The sequence below is a fragment of the Sorex fumeus genome, unplaced genomic scaffold, assembly GCF_029834395.1.
Source record: "Sorex fumeus unplaced genomic scaffold, SorFum_2.1 ptg000043l, whole genome shotgun sequence".
Classification (NCBI taxonomy): domain Eukaryota; kingdom Metazoa; phylum Chordata; class Mammalia; order Eulipotyphla; family Soricidae; genus Sorex; species Sorex fumeus.
This window is the reverse complement of record NW_026606100.1, coordinates 6,250,757-6,270,253: the sequence shown is the minus strand read 5'-3', so window position 1 is coordinate 6,270,253 and position 19,497 is coordinate 6,250,757. Positions and strand designations below refer to the sequence as shown.

The following is a 19,497-nucleotide window of genomic DNA, read 5'->3' as shown; positions in this document are numbered from 1 at the left end:
TTTTGTCTTTTAGTATCAGAAATCAGAGGTGACAGCTGTCCTTAAGAACATTTCCAGGTTACACTGTGATTGCACATTCCCTTCCCCACCACCCACCTGCTTAAATTCTGGGGGCCCATTTCACCCGTCTGAACCACAAATTTGGTTTGTGGCTTAGCAGTCTTAGTGGCCCTTAATTGTTCCGAAGTTGGCATTCCTGATACCATTATCTCATCTCAGACCATGTGACTGAGCACTGGGAAGGCTGGTAGGTCCAAGTTAGGCCTATAAGACTCAACAGACAGTAAGAGCCAGCAGAGTGTAAGACTCAACCAGGACTGTTGGTCTCTGAAGCTAGACTAACACACCGGATGAAGACTGGTAGAATGGGATGTAACTAGAATATTCAAACTATGTGTCATCAAAAGACAGGTGGGAAAGTTGGAAAATTATTAATAACTAGAGCAAAAAAACTCCATTCACATTTTAAAGTCTTGATGGTTTTATTTAGTGTGTCATAAAAGTCGAAAGTTATGGTAGTAACTGTGTAGAACTGTCTGGAATTTAGACAATGCTTTCCACTGCTCACTAGTGGATGACAGAGTTTCTAGTGACAATCTGCAGGCAGGTCAAGCTCGAGAAAGTGTACCTTGCAATCACCTGTAATTGCTAACCCATGAGTCTATAGAAATGAAAAAGGTCTTATCAGCTCATTTTATGGAAGAACTTAATATATGTAGCACTCAAAACTAAGGAATCCCTAGCTTAATATTAACAATGTATGAGACTTGAACAGGACATTACAAATCGCTAACAAAGAATGAAACACACATGTCACAGGAGATTGGGACTGTGCTTCTATTGCCGAATAGGTATTTCTGTTCCACTGTTTCCATTTCCACGTGACAATTAAAAAAACATCTGTTTAAGCCTCTTTTTAAGAATAAGGGAAACATAGACTTCATGCCCTAAAACTATTTTAAAATTCACACTTAAGTATTAAAAGGAATTCTCTTCAACCAACCAGCCATTTTGCTACTTTTTGGTGAGTAGATAGTCTGTGCCAGTCATTGTGAAAAAGTCTTTATTTTAAGAAAAAAATTTAGTTAACAAAAATTTTTAACAAGTTTCACTTAGCAAAATACACCCAAAAGGAAATCACAGTACAAAGGAAGTTTTAAGTCAAGGCCTCACCAATTCCTACAGTATTAGTATTGTGTCTCAATTTTTAAAACTAACTTTTTAAAAAGCTTAAACTTAACCTAAAAGATTTTAAATGAAAATAAACTAGAATGAACAAACATGAGAAATGTTCCTCTTTGAATTAGGGATCTAGCACCTTGAGTTTTCCAAAAATAAACAAAACAAAAAAAAGCATGTCTCCCCAATGTGTTCTTGGTGATGTGGTGTAAAAGATCCACGCTGAACGTACTCAAAACTACTTTAACTCAGATAACATCACTTTGAAGTACACTACCAAAACGTTAATTGAGAAAAGCTGAAAATAGTTTTAGTTTACTCAATATCACATGCTAGAAGAAAGTTTGCATGAGAAAACACTGAAGAGGTAATTTTTTAATCCAGATTTCACAAACTCATGGTGCAAAATGGGTCCCACAGCTTCCTCTAGAGAAATAACTGCTTTTCACTGCTTGTTGGCTGCGTGTGAAAATTTGATTGAAATAACTCAAATGCTCCTACAAAACTAATCATATCCACCCATGCTATTCTGGCCACTGTAGCCAGCCCCGTAACAGCCACTCACAGACTGGCTCTCAAGGCCACTGTATGTGGACTGGGCAGACACCCCCATGCCTTGCATCATCTGGCTGCTATATGCCCCATTGCTGGCCCCTGTTGTGGAATTCAAGAAGAGTTCTATGTATCTGTGCTGCATGTTGGCCCTGTCTTTGGACATAGCTGCCACGGCTTCTTCATGAGTGGCAAATTCAACATCTGCTTCACCGGTTACTCTTCCATCAGGGCCAATCTCAATATGAACTCTCACTGGGTTGAGTGGAGAGAAGAAGTTGTAAATGTCGTTCTCAGTGGCTTTGTATGGCAGCCCCCTCATGTGGACACAATGCCCAGTGGTGCTCTGGACAGTGAACTCGCCATCTCCATATCTGTGATCATACATCCCCGAGAGACAGTAACTGAGGTCTCTCCCAAAGAGGTCGGTGGTGAAGCCATAACCATCACTGAGGCCGCTGTACTCCTCATAGCCCCCGTAGCCTGCACTGTAGGCACCAGATCTCATTCTATCCAGGCCTGCTTGCTTAACAATGCCAATGTATCTCCTGGCTGTGCCAGGCCGATCATAAGGCCCAGGCCGCTGCACAGACATAAACTTCAGAGGGGGGTCTGAGTATGACCTAACTTCTTCCTGGCTGCTCTTAAACACTTCAATATACCTGTGCCCTATTCTCTCCTTGTGCTTGCCTAGCGCCTTCTCAGCTAACTCCTGTGAAGCAAACTGCACGAAGGCTTCCCCTGTAATCTTGCCCTCGGGGTCCACAGGCAATGTGATCCCGTTTGGCACGATTTCCAACCCTGAGAAGAACTGAACAATTTCTTCCTTGGTGCATCCAAATGGTAGTCCTCGAAGCCGCACGAAGCCATCATTGGCGGTGTCAGCGCTGTTTGGACCGCTGTGCTTCAACACCCAATCCATCTCGGTTCTGTGTGACTTGAACACCTCAATGTACCGGTGTCCCATGCTTTCCCTGTCTTTTTTCAGGGCCAATTTGACATCATCTTCTGATTCAAGTTCAACAAAAGCCTCACCACTCTGCCTGCCTTCTCTAGTGTAGATAAAATGAACACCTGCGGCCCCATCATGAATCGTGCAGTCGGAGAGGAAATTCTGCACATCCTCAATAGAACAGGACCATGGCAGGCCACGGAGCTTGACCACAAAGCCTTCACCTCCCTCAGGGCCCAGCATCATGGACACTTTATAGGGCAGATGTCAAACGAGCTTGGGTGCAGATTTTTGTGGCTGAAAAAAAAGCAGAAACTATTTTACATAAATTTTCATTTTACATAATGAACATGCAAATAACTGGCCTTCCCCATTTTACAGAGGAAAATGACTAAACTATTAGATACTTACCAAATAATTGAGTTAAAACAGATTTCAAAAAAACATTAAGGGTCTGAGAATTGAAACCAATGTGTTCTGGGAGAGGATGGAGAAATGATACTACCAGGTAGGTTGCTTGGCCATGCATGCAGTTGACTCAGGTCCAATCCCTGGCATCCCACATGGTCTCCCAAACCCCACCAGAAATGATGAGTTCGGAGTCCAGAGCCTGGAGTAAGCCCTGGGCACTTCCAGGTGTGACCCAAAAGCAGAAACAAGAATCCTCTGGGAGAGAAAATCTGGGCCAGAGAGCATACTTTTTACTGGCTGAGCACATACTTTGCCATGTAGGAGGCAGAGAAACCCCTGAGCATTGGGGGTGGGGGGGAAAGCCTTCAAGTACAAAAGGGGTGGTAGAAGGTGCAGACAGATTGTCCTAAGTACACGTTAACACCCAGCAAATTTGAATGTCAATACATGCCTAATCAACAAATTACCTTTCAACACACACACACAAACTAATCACCATGCATAAAAATAAAAATCCAAACACAAAGCCTTATCTAAGATAAACCAAAGATATTATATGGATAAATAAAAACCAAAAAAATGTTCTTTAAATACACCTTTAATAAATATACCTTCAGTTTATGATCTTAAACTTAAGGTTATTGAATAAAGACTATAAAAAGTGATTACTGTCATTTATATACAAGTAACTGGTAAGAAATTGTAAGTCCACTGCACTAAATCCACTGCCCTTAACCACCAAGTATGCTATGCTCATTTCTAACCAATCTAGGGCAGGTTCCCAATGGTCAACTGAAACTGCTGTGCTTTTCAGTAAACTATGTGGACCAGAGATAGCCCAAAAGGACGGTACTCTAATCTAGAACCTTCAAAGACGTTTGTTGGAGACAAATTTGGACCACAACCAGCAGGATATATAAAGCTTACTTCAGGCAGTCTAGGATTCACTAAGTGACAGGAAATGAACCCAAGTAAACTCCCTGCCAGCTGCATCATTTCTCCAGTTCCAAAGACCTTGTTGCCATGCCATGAGTAATCCCTAGGCTCCTACCTAGGAGTCTCCAGGTTTTTCCTATTAATCCCTTACATACTCTCACAAGCAATGCATGTATAATCTCAGCATTCAACTACAGGGAAATCACTCGTTTTGGGGCCAGACTCTAAATAACCTCCAAGCAACAGAACACCAAAGTTCAGTCCTGGATTCCAGAGACCTAAAATAGTACTCAAATCTACTCCACAGCTACTTGAAAGTACAACTAAAATAAACTGCTTTTGGGTCAGACCAGGCAGTGCTCACAGTTTACTCCTGCAAGGCCAGTGTTCCTGTCTGCTGGTCCAAAATCAACCTTTCTAACACACCTCTATAGTTGCAATGAAAAGAATAATGTAGCCTATGAAACACTCCCTGTACAACTGTTCTACTAAGTCCCCAAATTCAGCGCATTCATCATGTGTCTGGAAATGATCCATCAATCAACCTGAATTCTATAAACCTTGCTGTTAAGTACTATGTTCTTCACATTAAGTGCTACTCAGCCTGCAGCACCACCAAGTATTCAAGAGTATAAATTTAGTAACCCCAATCCCATTTTTGCAATTAGATGGAATTATCTCTCTTAATATCCCTTTTTAGTATTCCTGATCAACGTATCAATAGCTCCTTTGAAAACACTACCTAAGTTTTTTAAACTTCAAGCATAATGGCTTACTGAAAACCCAATTAGCAGCTCATGTGTTCAGACAGGGCCACTCAATAACCTCCCTACAGGGCTAAGGGGGGGGCCTTAAATCTTGCGATTCTGGCATGGAGTATTTCCTAACTCACATTACTTCCCCTTTAATATCTCTATCCAATTACTCCTGAGCGGAACATCAGATTTGACACACTGGGTCACTCTCCAAGAAGCCAACCGTCTGTCTATTTTAATCCTACTAATCCTCAGTCTCTTCTCAAATATGCCACTGCTCCAAATGATCTTCCTTTTCTACAAACAATGCTGATAGCAATCTCTCCTCACATTGAAAAAGTCCCTCCACAAGCACAATGATTTTCTATTTGTGGCTTTTGCAAGCGGCTGGCCTGAGTTTGATCCCAGAGCATAACTAGGAGTAAGCCCTGTGTGGTCCAAAACCAAAAAAGATAGTGCCTCCAGAGGTCCTGGAAAGCCTAGTTAGGCATCTGTTCAACCTCTCCTTAGCCTCCCTCACCCTCTAACTCCCAAGAGAAATCTGTTCATAATGAGATTAACTGGAGGGAGAGCCCCCCTGGCCCATCTCCCTCTAGATAGCATATAGCAGCATATTTAATGGGAAAGACAAAAGCAGGAAGCACAGACATTTCAGGGACTAGAGATGTAGCTCAGCTGTAGAGCACAGGTTTCCCAGATGAGATAGCAACACCGAGTTAGATGCAATAATGATACAAGTGGGGCTGTATGAGCTCATACCGCAGGTAAGGTGCACACCATCGTATACAAAATCCGAGAATAAAATGTTCTTTTTCATTTCTCACTGGAAATTCCAACAAGACTTAAATTTTGACTTATAAAGAAATGATCAGCTTGAATATACATCAAGTATAACTCACCTTAAAAGCACAAGAGGGTGTGTATGCCCACAACTGGGATAGAATCCTAGTAGGCAACGAACAGTCCTAAAAAAAAAAGGAAAAAATTATATATGGCAGTTGGTCTAAAACTCGCCCAAGCAACTGAAAATATAGTGAAATAGATTCCTTAAAAAGAGGGGGGGGCCTTTATAACACACCCTACCCTACGGTTTTCTGTTTAAAGGGTTTGCCTTTTCATAGATGATAGTAACAGCACAGAACACATTTACAGGAGATTTAGTCCAATCCCAGTTTCTGTACAGGAAACATTCACAGGACTTAAATCTCCTGGGCCAAGGGGCTCAAAGTATGGGTGGGGCCAGGCTGGGGAGAAGGGAAGAGGGTATAACTGAAAGGAGACTTGAGCAATGGTCAATGTTCACTGGGAAGGGCTCCAAATGGAGGATGCTTACTACTGGATACTGCTCAACAGCATTCCCAATTTACAGGGACCCCACCCCAGCCTGCAGATATTAAAGGAAGTAATTTACAGAGGACATTTCATATAGTCACAGCGGCCCGGCACTTTCAGGAATAAGTCCTGATCCCTGCAAGGTGTGCCAGCCCCACCCCTGTGGTTCCCTAAAATATGTGCTGAAACAGACATCATTTTGAAAAGAAAGGGATATTCTTGGTTTGCCCCACCCCCACCCCCACCCCAGGCAGCTTGCCTTAGCATTCTACATTCTCCAGCTGAGAAACAACTCACGAACCGCATGGCTGCCCTCCAAATAGAAAGTCTTGATTTTGCAAAGATAGAAATGGTGAAACTGAGCCCGAGCAGGTGTACCTGGGCTCCTCCCCACCCCCCCCCCGCCCACCAGTAGTGCTCCCCGAAGCCAAGCGTCAGGAGTGATATCCGGGCGGATGCCATGTGCGGAGCGCTTAAGGCAAACTTCCTCAACCCCAAATGGTAGTTTTAGATAATTCTTCTAACGACCTGATATCATTGAGGAAAATCTTACATAAACATTACATAAGTATATCACAGTAATTCGCAAAAGGACAATGTGCACATTTAAACGAGTTCAAGTTTAGCGCTAATTCAAATTTCCTGTGGGAGAGTATTAACATACTAGAACGTTCGTCCCCTCTGCCTCCCAAAGCGAAGCTCTTTAAGAGGAAAATAAACGAGCGCCGTTCGGCTTCGATTCCCCACGGGACCTTCTCGGTAGGGGCACAAAAGGCGCGGCCGAGTCTCGCTCGGCCAAGTCTCACGAACTACAGAGCACGAACCCCGGTACCCAAGCGAGGGAGGCAGAGCCCGCCACAACTTCGGGGGCCCCCGTGAAGGCAGGGCGAAGCAGGGAGGGAGAGCGCGCCCCGGAGACTCCCCATACAACTGCTCCCGAGACCGTACCCGCAGGCGCCCCCGCAGAACCAACTCCGCGGCCGACCGGCCCGACCGGCTGGCGGCTCATGGCGGCCGAGGACGAACTCGCAGGACGGGCGGGGACGCCTCGGCCGGAGCGCGGCACTTCGTCGCCGTCCCGCGCACCCTAAGGCGCGCCGGCGTCAGCGTTTCGCTGCGGAGCCTCCCACGCGCTCGGCTCGCGCCGGCCGCCATTACTCCTCTCTCCTCCCCCCCCCCCCACGCTGGCGGTAAACAAGTTTCCTCAGGAAAGTTTCGCTCCGGCGCCGGCCACGCAGGGCGCCAGCGGCCTGTTCCACGAGGCTGACTTACCGCGCTGAGGGGAGCGACGCCCTCACCCGGGCCTGTGGCCGGGGGACCGGCCCAGCTCCCACGCAGCCGCTCGCCGCCTTTGTCGGCAGCCGGCACGAAAGCGGCCGGCTCGGGCGCGCGCGGCGCGGTTTGAGCGGGAAGCGGGCGGCAGGGGCGCGTGCGGGCTCTCGGGCGACTCGGCGGCTCCGCGTCCGCCCCGCCCCGCCGCCCCAACCCGGCTCTGGGCGGAGTGAGCCGGAGCTTCCGGGGCGGGGATCGGGCGGGAGAGGCGGCCTGACGGTGGGGGAGGGGAGAAGAGGTCACGGGGCGCCGGCAGTAGCGCCCTCGGCGGAGGCGGGAAGGAGCCGCGCGGGGGGGGGGGGCCCGGAGGGAGGGGGGAGGGCGCGCGCGCTCGGCCGCGGGGACTTCCCGAGCCTAGGGCCCCGCGTGCGGCGAGTCGGTCGGCGGCGCTGCTGCCCGGGGCCCTGAGACTCCCTCCCTCTCCGGAGGCCGGTCGCGGCGGCCAGGCAAAGTTCGCCGAGCGGGGAGGGGAACCCAGAGCTCCCCGGCCCGGGGGTGGAGCTGGGAAGCCCGCAGGGCGGCGGGAGACTTCCTGGGAGGGGGAGTACGGCCGGGGGAGCCCCGGGGCTCGCGTTCGCGGGGGCAGCGCGAAGGAGTGAGTGGGCGGCGGCTCACCACGACGGGTCCGGGCCCGGGCGCCGGGGCCGCGAGTGCAGTCGGAGGCCGCTCGCAGGGTTGCGTCCCGGAGGCCGACGCCGCGTGACTGCGAGCGCGGCGAGCCGGACGTGGGTCACGGGGTGCAAAGGAGGAAGTGGCACCGACGGGCCCGCCAAGATGTCACCAATGAAAACGCGCCGTGCAGGTGCGGCCCGCGCGGGCGGCCGGCAGGAAGTGGGCGGAGGGAAAGTAACAAGGAAGGGCGGGCGCGGCGGCGAGTTCCCGGCGGGGGCCAGGCCGCGCCGCCTGCCGCGGGGAGCGCGGGGCGGGTTCTAAGGAGTCAGGGCGCGCGCACGCCCAACGAGAAACCGTAGTGTTTTTTTTTTCTAATAGGAGCGCTATTTATTCACCCACTGATTAGCTGATTGAATTGGGCATGAACTCCACGAAATCGTAATCTTTTGAGTCCTCTTCAGACACGGTTAAATCTTGGAATGGAACTAATGGACAAATGATAGATCCTTCGTGTACCAGCACCTCCTTCAGTAACTATGAGAATAGCTTTAAATGAATTATTTGTAGGTGTCCGGAGCAGTACTACAGCTAGAAAGATGCCTTGCACAAGGCCGACTAGGGTTCGATCCCCGGAACCCCAAAAGGGTCCCGGTCTCGCCAGGGGTGGTTCCCCGGTGCAGAGTCAGGAATAGCCAAGATCATCGCCAGTGGGACCAAAACAAAATTAATTTTAGGAAAAATTCTTTTTGCAGCGGCATCAACCCGGTGCCGCCTCACACGTGCGTGGCATGTAATGCTTTACAAGTCCGGCCAAGGAACTTTTATTAAACTCTTAGTGAGGAAACGCAAGCAGAGCCCCATTAAGTAGATTATGAATCTAGGCCGTGGGGGAGCCAGAATGGAGCACAACCAAAGACTGAGAAAGCGACTGCAATCATGCCAGCATAAACTGTGCTGTTCTTACATTATGAAAATAATTTTGCTGACTTTACATCGAAAAGATTATTTTAAGGGGGCAGAGCATAATACAGCGGGTATACGCTTCACCTACACGCGACTGAACAGGGTTCGATCCTTGGCACTCCGCAAGTGATCCCTGAGTGCAGAGCAGTATTAAAAAAAGCCCAGGCTGAGAATAGCCAGGTGGGCCCTCCACCCCACAAGGATCTAATCCAGGATGTTTCTAAGTAATCTCTAGGAGAAACAATACAGGCATTCTATTCTAGGCCATAGTTTCATAATTATTGAAACGTTTGGGTTTTTTTTGCTTTTTGGGTCACACCCAGCGATGCAAAGGGGTTACTCCTGGCTCTGCACTCAGAAATTACCCCAGGCGGTGCTCAGGGAACCTTGTGGGATGCTGGGAATGGAACCTGGGTTGATGTGCTATCACTCCAGCCCCATGAAACATTAGTTTTCTTTATACTTTTATGTTTAGCACTTTTAGTAATAAAATTACGTTTTCAAAGAAAATCATCTTAATAGAGATACCAACTTAAAGACAAGAGTAACATTCTTGGTCAGAATACTGTGATAATGGGCCAAGGCCGTGAGGAGGTCCTGAGTCCTCCAGAACAGCAGGGGGGAAAAAAAAAAAACAAAGTATGTTGCTTTGTATGAGGTGCTAGGTGGGGGTTGGGAAAGTGCCACGAATGAAATACGGTGATGCAAGTCTGCAGAGCTCCAGAGAAAAGACCCAAGGGACATTTACAGAATAAGAGAAAGCTAAGTTTAAAAAAAGAGACCTAATGCCCCCACTAAAAAATTAAACATTCACTTATATCACTATCAAACTATAAAATATATAGCAAACACCAAAGAATGTGAATATATTCACTTATTTAAATTAAGCACACCCCCCCATTCTTGTTTTTGGAGTTTCTCTACAGAAATAGGTGTCTGTGCTTCATAAGCATTCCCTTCATTTCCTAGAAACCCTCACCAAAATAGATCTTAGTGTATGTAACTGGCTTAAGCTTTCTTACTTATTTGGATGTATATAAAGCAGTTAAGTAGTTTTACATAATGCCTTTTCAACTTAATAGCTGCTGCTGACCAGGCTAGTGTTAATAATTAATAGTCGTGATATGGTTCCTGCTCAGTGAAGGAACAGAAGACACAGGGGAGGCATGTTGTGTAGAAGCAGAAAACACCTGAAAACAGCTGCAGCCAGGGCTGAGATCAATGATCAGGAATAGAGGGAGATACTAGAAGACCAGAAAAGAGCCTTTTGAACCTATGTGGGCTCCAAGAAGTGCTGCAAAAGCTGAGCACTTGTGACCTCCACGTGTAGGTCCTGAGTATGATAACAGTCACTATGCAAAAAAAAAAACCTGGAAAAATGTGATCTTATTTTCTGCTTTGCAACAGAAACGTCAAGATGCTAGCTGCTAAATGAAAGTGGAAAAGATGCATGGAGATATCAAGAATCCAGCAGTGGGAATCTTACAGTGGAATCTTTAAAAGGATGAAGTGATGTGCAGTTACTCAACCTGTATTGTGCGCACACTACACCGTACTAGATGTACAGAACAGTGAATTGAATGTAAGGTGACTAATTCTGAAATAAAAACAAGAAAATGGGTTTAATTTACATTGGGGTTCTGAGGTAAGATTTAAGCAGATCAGAAGCATAATCAGGTAAGAACGAACTTGTGGCCAGAACACTTCGTACAGCAAGTAGACATTTTCCTTACATATGGCTAATGAGGTTAAGATACCTGGCACCTTGTATGGTTCCCAGGGCCCCAAGAAGAGTAATCCCTGACCAGAGCCAGGAATATCCCTGAACACAGGACATAGCCCCTCAAAACAAAATGTTTAACTTTGTGTCCTTAGTACACAGCTAAGGATTTAGACTCAGTGTTAGACGCTTTTATTATTTTCTCCATTTTGCACATTACGTATTTCCTTTAGATGCCTATTCAGATTTTTTATACTTAAGGTACAGCCCCCTCCTTGCCAGAAAGTTTTGGTAGCTTTGCACTGAGTACTTTTATTCTGTGATGACCGCTTTTAATCTGTATATTGCGATTAAATTCACTAAAGAAAATTTTAGCTATTGTTTCTACTCATGTTTTCCACTTGAGAACTGATATACCTGGGGGAGAAACAACTCCCTCTCATGGGACAGTACATGAGCAAAACCCAGCTCCTTGTTATATTTCACTGAAACAGCAATGCCCCATCTCAGCGGCTGTTAAAACATTTTTTTTTTGTTATCAGGGATTCAGAGATGATGTAGGTCTGGACCAACTGCCCCCTCACCCAAAAAAAAAAAAACCCACCCACACAGAAGCACTACTCCCCACCCCCACTTGTTACGAATTTTCAGGAGGCCCATGCAGTGAGTTCTGATCAAATTTTCTGAACATACCAAAACGAACATGTAAAGCTGCCCAAGAAGTTGAAGAAAAGATATAGGTGAATCATAATTCCATTAACTTCAATCCTATTTTGCAATGCCAGGGATCAAATACTCTTCCATCCAAAGGATGTTATATAATTGAGAGTGTGTGTGTGTGTGTGTGTGTGTGTGTAGTACTTTTTCTTCTATTACGTAGTACGAAAACTGTTTACCACGTACTATATAGTACAGTTTGGGGTAATACAATTTTACTCTGTTCATCTCTCAAAATCTGAAGCACAATCAAGGGTCCCAAAAATAGCATTGGAGTGAGTTTTTGCCTTGCATGTGGCCTCCTGAGCAGAGTCAGGAATAACCCCTGAGCACTAAAAAGCAAACACAAGGACATACCGTATGCAGTCTTGTATTATTAGGCAAATTATACCAATAATTGGCATTAAAATTAATGTTCAGTGGGTAACAAGAAACAACTGCCCTGATATAATCATCTGAATTAACTGTAATAGTTCTCTCCATAAAAAATACATATAATTTCAGCTGCGTTAAGACATGGGGTTAGGAGAACAATTCCACTTAAGATACAAATGCTAACAAACTGCCCAACAACTCCCTAACCAACTCTTCAGCTGCTCTCCCCCGAGCCAGCAGTCCCTGGGTAGAAAAGCAGTCAGTTGCTGGAGCTGGGAAGCCTCCCTGGAGTTGGGAAGGCCTCTCCAGAGGGAGAAGCCTGTGGGGTACAATCATCTCCTCTAGGGAAACCTCTGCATCAAACCCACAGTTCCTCAGGAAGGGACGGTGAGGGGCCTAAAAGAACTGGACTTTTCCTGGGTGTTGCACTGAGATGTGACAACTCTCCATGTCCCATGCAGCTGCCACAGGAGTCAAGACTGCTACAGCTCCCTTTTATCCTTTGCCACAGCCTACAGTCAGGAGAGCAGCACAGAGGAACATGCCAAGAGAGAACTCCAGGGCCTGGAGCAATAGCACAGTGGGTAGGGCGTTTGCCTTGCACGCAGCCGACCCGCGTTCGATTCCCAGCATCCCATATGGTCCCCTGAGCACCACCAGGAGTAACTCCTGAGTGCAGAGCCAGGAGTAACCCCTGTGCATTACCGGGTGTGACCCAAAAAGCAAAAAATAAAATTTTATAAAAAATTATATTAAAAAACATTTATTTTTAAAAACAAAGAGAATTTTATAAAACTACATGAGGATTCTAGCATCCAGAGATCTATAGTTCTAAACACAACGTGATCTTAAGGGAATGGAAAGCAGACAAAACGATAAAGGGTTGCTTTTTTATTCTTTTAATTACCTTTAAATAACGAAATATATTCTTGGGGCCTAGGTACACCAGGAGTGATCCCTGTCTTGAGTCAAATCCCCAAACGACAAAAAAAAGCCTTCTGGTACTAAAAACTGAATTTTGAATGCAAATAAATATCAATGAAGTCGAAAGAAATATCCTGCAAAACCAAGTGGACCTAAAAACCGAGAGAAGGGGATAGGAAAAGATGAAAATCGGAAAACTTACTCAAAATAGGAACACATAAGTAAATTTTATTTTAGAATATACAAAAATGGAGTTCAGGCCCAAGCTATAGTATAGCTGGTAAGGTGCTTTGCCACTGAGGCACTGCCTAGTTTGACCCCAAAACATAAAAAAAAAAAAACAGGTTGGGGTGGGGTCAGAACAAATAAGAACAATTCCCTGGATTAATACAATAAACTCAGTTCTGTTGTTCCCAAAATCTATGTAGCGGAGTCTGGGGGGCGGAAACAAGGCAGCTAAATTCCATACCCTTAAGATAGAACCCTAGTACAATAGGTTCCTACCACCCCCTCAGTTGCCAGGCCTGCTCAATCTGGAGATGGAGCCACAACCCACGCCCCTAAAAGATATCTTAAAATAGACACAACCCACAGAAGCTGTTGATGTATTTTAGTAGTAGAGCACATACTTCACATGTGTGAGGCCTTGGATTAGATCCCCTATACCGTAACTTGGGACACATAGCTCACAAAGCCCTTACCGAAGCAAGCCCTAAGCACTGCTGGGTGTGCTCTTCACCAACAAATTAGTTGCAGATAGTATAGCAGGTAAGGTGGTTGCCTCAAACTCCGCACATTTCCCCAGCACTGCAAGGGACAACTTCTGAGCAGAGATAGGCAGGAGTAAGCCCTGAACACTACTGGGTACAGCTCCAAAACAGAGAAAACCCGATCAATTAAACCTAGCAATACACATAACAAAATAATCTCACGATTAAGGTGATTTTATACCAGGAATTCAACTGTAGTTCATCCCGTAAAAGTAAAATTTGTCACACTGACACAGAAGCAAAATATGACTTAACGAAGAATTTCTCCTGGGTGTGTTTAAGAGAAAAACCAAGATCCTAAAACAGGAAAAAACCAGTAATAAATTCTTCCATACTGGGAAGTAGGGGTAGAACTTTCTGACCATGACTCAAATTTCACAATACAGTAAACATATATGCTTGACTGAAAACACTAAAAGGGCAGGAGTGCACCCCCCCCCAAAAAAAACACCCGGTGTTTATGAACGAATCATCACAAAATAATACAGCCGGGAGGATGCCTGCTATGCACACAAATGACCCAGGTTCCATCTCCAGCATCCCTAATATACTCACCTGAGCACTGCCAGGAATAATTCCTGAGTGAAAAGCCAGGAGGGGTAATCCTATGGAGTTACTCCTCCTGGCTTTGGGTGTGGCCCAAATCCTCCTACTCCCAAAAAAAGACCCTAGAAAAAATAAAGATTTCCACCTCATGATGTCAAAAATTTTAATTAAATATTTAGGGCTGGAGCAATAGCACAACATCCTCCGCCCCTCTCTCAGAGCCGGCAAGCTACCTGAGAGTATCTCGCCCGCACAGCAAAGCCTGGCAAACTTCCCATGGCGTGTGGCCTATTCGATATACCAAACAGTTAATAAAATAAATCTCACAATGGAGTCATTACTGGGCCCCGATCGAGCAAATCGATGAACAGGAGGACAATGCAATGCTATTTAGAATACCTTTTACACTGGCAATAATACACAAGTTGACAACACACTCTTGGCTACAGACAGGCATTCTCAAATACTGTGTGGAATTTTAAAAAGCAACCCAACAGGGACTGACCTACAGCAAGTAGGGCACTTGTCTTGCACACAGCAGATCTCTCAATGCCCACCCCCCCATGCCATACGGTCAAAGCACCTTTAGTTGTGCAGACCCACCCCACCGCCAAAAAAACCCATTACCTAATTGACAATTGAGCTTTGGTGAGTATTATACTATAAAACAAAGACTCCAGAACACAAATTTGAATGCCTCCCTCAGCCACAAATTGGCTAAATCAAGCATCAAAGCAGGAGGCTTTTTTGATCAAAAAACATCCTATAGGGGCTGGAGTGATAGCACAGTGAGCAGGACGTTTGCCTTGCAGGCGGCCCACCTGAGTTTGATCCCCAGCATCCCATATGGTCCCCTGAGCATCGCCAGGAGTGATTCCTGAATGCATGGGCCAGGAGTAACCCCTGTGTATCGCCGGGTGTGACTCCCCCCAAAAAAGAATCCTGTATGTTAATCCCATGACCATAGCAATAATTATTGGCTCGTTTGGGCATATACAAGGAATCGAGGTTCATTATGTTGGAAATCATTAAAAAGTAGTCACACGTGCCAAACACTGGGTCCTCAACACAAAAAATAAATAAGAGGCGTTGGCGCAAAAACCGGAAGAGATTAAAATTAAAACTAGAAACAGCACAATTAAGACTTGAAAATTATCAACTTTTAACATCATAATACAGGGAAAACCGAGGAGTTCACACATCTGGCTAAGCATTCAAAATAAAAAACTGAAAAGAATCGTAACAGCATTTAGAGATGACTATCATAACACCGGAATGTTTTAAATATCACACATCTATGCAACCAGAAAACATAGGGTGTATATCTATATAGAACTCTACACACTTTAACAAGGAAATATCTTAAGAATGGGGAAAACCTCCAGTCACTTATAAGGTCACTTGCTACACTTGAAATGTGCCTGGTACAAATCAAAATGTGCTGTAAACTTTAGCATCCCTGGATTTTGAATGCTTAGTATGAAAGCTTAGTTTTAAAACTCTAATTTGTACAATTCTAGATCAGAGAGGCACTCCAGCGAGTGGGGCTCTCCTGCCTTGCAATTGGACGCCCAGAGGCTTTGATCCCGGAAAGCCGCCAGGAATGATCCCTGAGAATAAGCCAGGTGTTGCCAAAAACCCAGAAGGAGGAAAAAAGATAGCTACCCGTAAGGTGTGACCTAGTTTAGTCTCCAATTCAAACCAACCAACCGAATAAATTTATTAACTAATTAAGAGACCAGACAGATACAGCTGGAAGGCACTTGCATTGCAAATGGCTGACCTGGGTTCGATCCCTAGCACCGCCTTCTATATAAAATGGTCCCCAGCACTGTTAAAGAGTGATCCCTGAGCACCAACGGGTATGCACTCCACCCCCACATCACACAACTGGGTACATTTGAGCACTGGGATTACAGCAAGGTTTCTTTAGATGTTTAAATAAAATCCTAAATATAGGATTTGTCATTAAGTAAGCTAGGTAGCTCTTAGCTGTGCTGGTTTTCCCACTTGGCCACCTTCTTGTCATCCACAAGTCCCTAGGGGTCCAAGGTAACTAGATGAGAACAAAGGTACCTGGCAGGCTCATCTGATGTCTTAGCCCCAAACTTTCCTGGGCTCTATTTTCCATCTGTACAGTTGACAGTAAAACCCTTCCATTATGTAGCTAAAAAACGTGGTCTCATTAAAAATGGGTTAAATAAGTGGCTCAGCAAAGATTATGAGTCAAAGTTCAGACACGCAAAGGGGTGAAATAGACTATAAAGTTACCTCGTGGAACACTCCCCATTTCTGCATTTACGGGGATAGGAGCACTATGCATGCTCTTACTCAGTTTGAGCCACATCCGTGAACTGACACTATTTAATCATTCTCTAGTAAGGTTTCCTTTAAATTCACGTTTGTAGTATTTAAGCTTAATAGAAGCTTTGCTGCGATACCCAAGCTAAAAGCAGTCACCGTCAGTTAAAAAAAAAAAAAACAGATACACCCAAGAATGCAAGCACTATCATAAACTCACAGGAAAGAAACGAATGCGGGCCAGAGATACAGCTCGGAGGTCGCGTAGGCCTCGCATACGTAGTAAAAAAGTAAAAGCGCTTCCGGAGACCTATGATTCCCCAAGGCGAAGAGAGAGCGTACTCGTATTAGCAAAAACCCCTTTGCCCGGTTCTCATTTCCAAGTGGGACATTTAGTTATTCGATTTTAGGGTACCTTTCTGTTTGGCCACATCCCGAATCGCACCCGGGACGCTCGCAGACGAGCATGTGCCGCTGCAATCCTTCAGGCCCACTATTTTCGAGTGAAGGGAAACCTTTTAGCTTCACGAAACACCGAACACCGTCTCTCTTCAGCCCTCCGAAATTTCGGTCTCGACGGGCAGTGGACTACGTCCCTTTAGTACGAAACCGAAACTCACAAACCAAGTTAAACTTTCAAAAGCGGGGCGAAAGACACTACCGCTCGCTTTCAACGACGCGGACGCGACACGGGCGCGAAGGCCGGGGCCCGGCTCCCCGGCTCCCCCCGGGCCGCCGAGCGCCGGAGCCTCCCCTCCCCCCGCGCCTCGCCGCAAACGGTTCCCGGAAGCTAAGGCGGCCCCGCCGGCTCCGCTCCGGGCGCCTCCGCCCGCCCCCCACCCCCCGCACTCCCGGGCGACCGCAAGGGCCCCAGCCCCCGCCTGGAGTTGAGAAAACTCTAGAAACCCGTTCGCTCGGCCCCGGGAGTCGGCGAGACAAGGAAACTACCAGAAGGGCGTCACGTGGGACGCCAGTCCCCAGAGACCAGACACCGGTGGAGGCGGGAGGAGGCCCCCACCCCCACCCGGAGGCCGGCGGCGAGCGCGGCCGCCCCCGAGAGCCCGCGCAGGGGCCGGCGAGAGGGAGGGGCTGCGGCCGCCCAACCGCTCCTCTCCGACCCGGGCCGCGGGGGGGGGGGGGGTCCGGGGGTCCCCCCGCGCCACCTTCCGCTAAAGGCGCGCGAACACGCGAGGCGTAGGGCGCCTCGCGAACGCCGGCCGCGTCCCGAAGTTTCTTCGGCGCCAGCGGCAGGAAGTCCGCCCCCCCCAAAAAAATTTTTTCTCAAAGACACAAAAGAAGTCCAGGGCCAGGAAAATGGAGCGGCCTCGAGGCGAAAGCAGACAAAGCCCAGCCGCGGGCACGAGTTCCCCCGCCCCCGCCACGTCCCGAGGGCCCCCACCCGGGTACCTCGGCACACGCAGCCAGGCGCTCCGGGCACGCACGCCGCGGCGGAGAGGAAGGAAAGGCCGCGGCGAGCGCGGCGGGGCCTCGGCGGGCGGGAACGTGGGCGGGGGGAGGAGCCAGGCGCGACCAGGCGGCGCACGGCCACGTGAAGCGCCGCTTTCGCTCCGGGCGCAACCCCAGCGCCCCGGCCCACCGCCCCCGGCCCCGCCGCCGCCCCCGCCTCCGGCTGCCCCCAGGCTCGCCCCGCGCCGCTCCGGCGGGCTGCTACCTCGGACGTCGTCTCCCGACCCCACTCTCGGGCCCGCGGCCCCGGCTGCGCCGTGGGTGGTCTCGGCTCGGCCCGCCCCTCACCTCGGGCTCGGGCTCCGCGCTCCCCCTCTTCCTCACATCCGGCACCGCGCCCGTCCCTCCGAGCACCTGAGGGCGGAACGCGGGGCACTTGGCAGTTGTAGCCGAGGCAGTTGAGGCTTGTTTACCGTCACCATGGAAACCCCTGGCAGCGAGCCCTGGGCGGGGCCAGGCGCGCGGCGGGCACCGGGCCACAACTCCCGCCCGCCGAGCGCACGCGGCGCTCCCGGAAGCCCTTCGCCCGACGCGCCCGCCCGCCCGCGGCGCGGCCTAGCGCCCCGCTCCCTCGACCGCACGCCCGGGAGCCGCTCCCCGTCCCCCGCCCTCGCTCTGGGCTGCTGCCGGAGCCAGAGGCCGGTCCCAGCGCCGAACCCCCACCTTCGCCTTCAGGAAGACGCCGACCAGACCTCCGTCCACGACGAAGACGGAAGGACGCAAAGACCGGGGTGGGGCGGGGCCTCCGCGGCATCCGTCCAAGGGCGGGACCTCGAGGGCGCCATTGTGACGTCTCCCGAGCGAAGCCCGCGATTGGTCGGCCGGGACAGGGCGGGGCCTCGCGGAGCCCAGCGACGAGCGGAGGGCGGGGAGCGAGTTGTGCTCGGGGCGGGGAGCGTCGGCGGGCCTCGCCGGAGCTGCCTCTGCGGACCCGGGAGTCGGGAGCGCCGCGAGCAGCGAGCCCGAAGGCTCCCGACTCGAACCCCACACTTAGGTTGCGGAAGGTTTGTTTCCTGCAGAGGAAGAAAGACCCAAAGACCGAGTCCATGGGGGCGGCTCCCAGAGCACGAGTCGGGGAGGGCTCGCCTGTTGCCTGAGGTCGCGGACGTGGGCTGGCTGAGAAACCTGAAGGTGGCTCGGACCCAGGCGAGGTCTGGGTTTTCGGTTGCCACTTGGGTACGTGGACAAGCAAATGGCGACCCAGCCCGAGTCGGTGGAGCACTGGAGGAGCAATCATTCCTGTTTCATGTTGGAGGTCTCTTCATGAAAAGGAAGATCGCGACCCACCCCTACAGATTAAGCAGTTCGCTTTCAAACCGCCATTTAGATTTTGGCAGTCCTTGAGTTAGTGCCATTGAGTGAAGCGGCATGCAGAGTAAAATTTGTCAAAAGAAAGTAACCTGGAAAGAGGGGTCCGGAGAGGATATACTTGTTGCCGAATCCATTCGATTCGGGCAACCAAGGATCCCCCGGGGCATAAAGCTGAGGATCACCATCGGGTTGTAGCCCAAACCCTACACACGTCTGAAAAAGGAAGACTGAAAGCAGGAGTTGTCGGTGATGAAAATATGTCAGGATAGGGCCGAGGGATAGTACAGCGGTTAAGGCCCTTGACTTGCCTGACCAACCCAGGTTCAGTGGCTGGCATCTTTT

The 19,497-nt window shown here is 48.7% G+C and overlaps 1 protein-coding gene across 4 annotated transcripts; it reads right to left on the bottom strand.

The window, feature by feature from the left end:
- Positions 1 to 1,046: 1,046 nt before the first annotated feature.
- On the bottom strand, positions 1,047 to 18,583 carry HNRNPF (heterogeneous nuclear ribonucleoprotein F). 4 transcript variants are annotated; one of them, XM_056120555.1, is made up of 3 exons: positions 18,508 to 18,583; positions 5,685 to 5,750; positions 1,047 to 2,980 (listed from the first exon to the last, which is right to left on the bottom strand). In XM_056120555.1, exon 3 carries the CDS (start codon positions 2,927 to 2,929, stop codon positions 1,685 to 1,687), a length of 1,245 nt encoding a protein of 414 aa, XP_055976530.1. In that variant the 5' UTR covers positions 2,930 to 2,980; positions 5,685 to 5,750; positions 18,508 to 18,583; the 3' UTR covers positions 1,047 to 1,684. The 4 variants fall into 4 exon arrangements, with proteins under 4 accessions (XP_055976530.1, XP_055976533.1, XP_055976532.1 ...); XM_056120558.1 differs by lacking the exon at positions 18,508 to 18,583 and adding an exon at positions 18,133 to 18,282; XM_056120557.1 differs by lacking the exon at positions 18,508 to 18,583 and adding an exon at positions 17,785 to 17,837.
- Between the last annotated feature and the right edge of the window lie 914 nt (positions 18,584 to 19,497).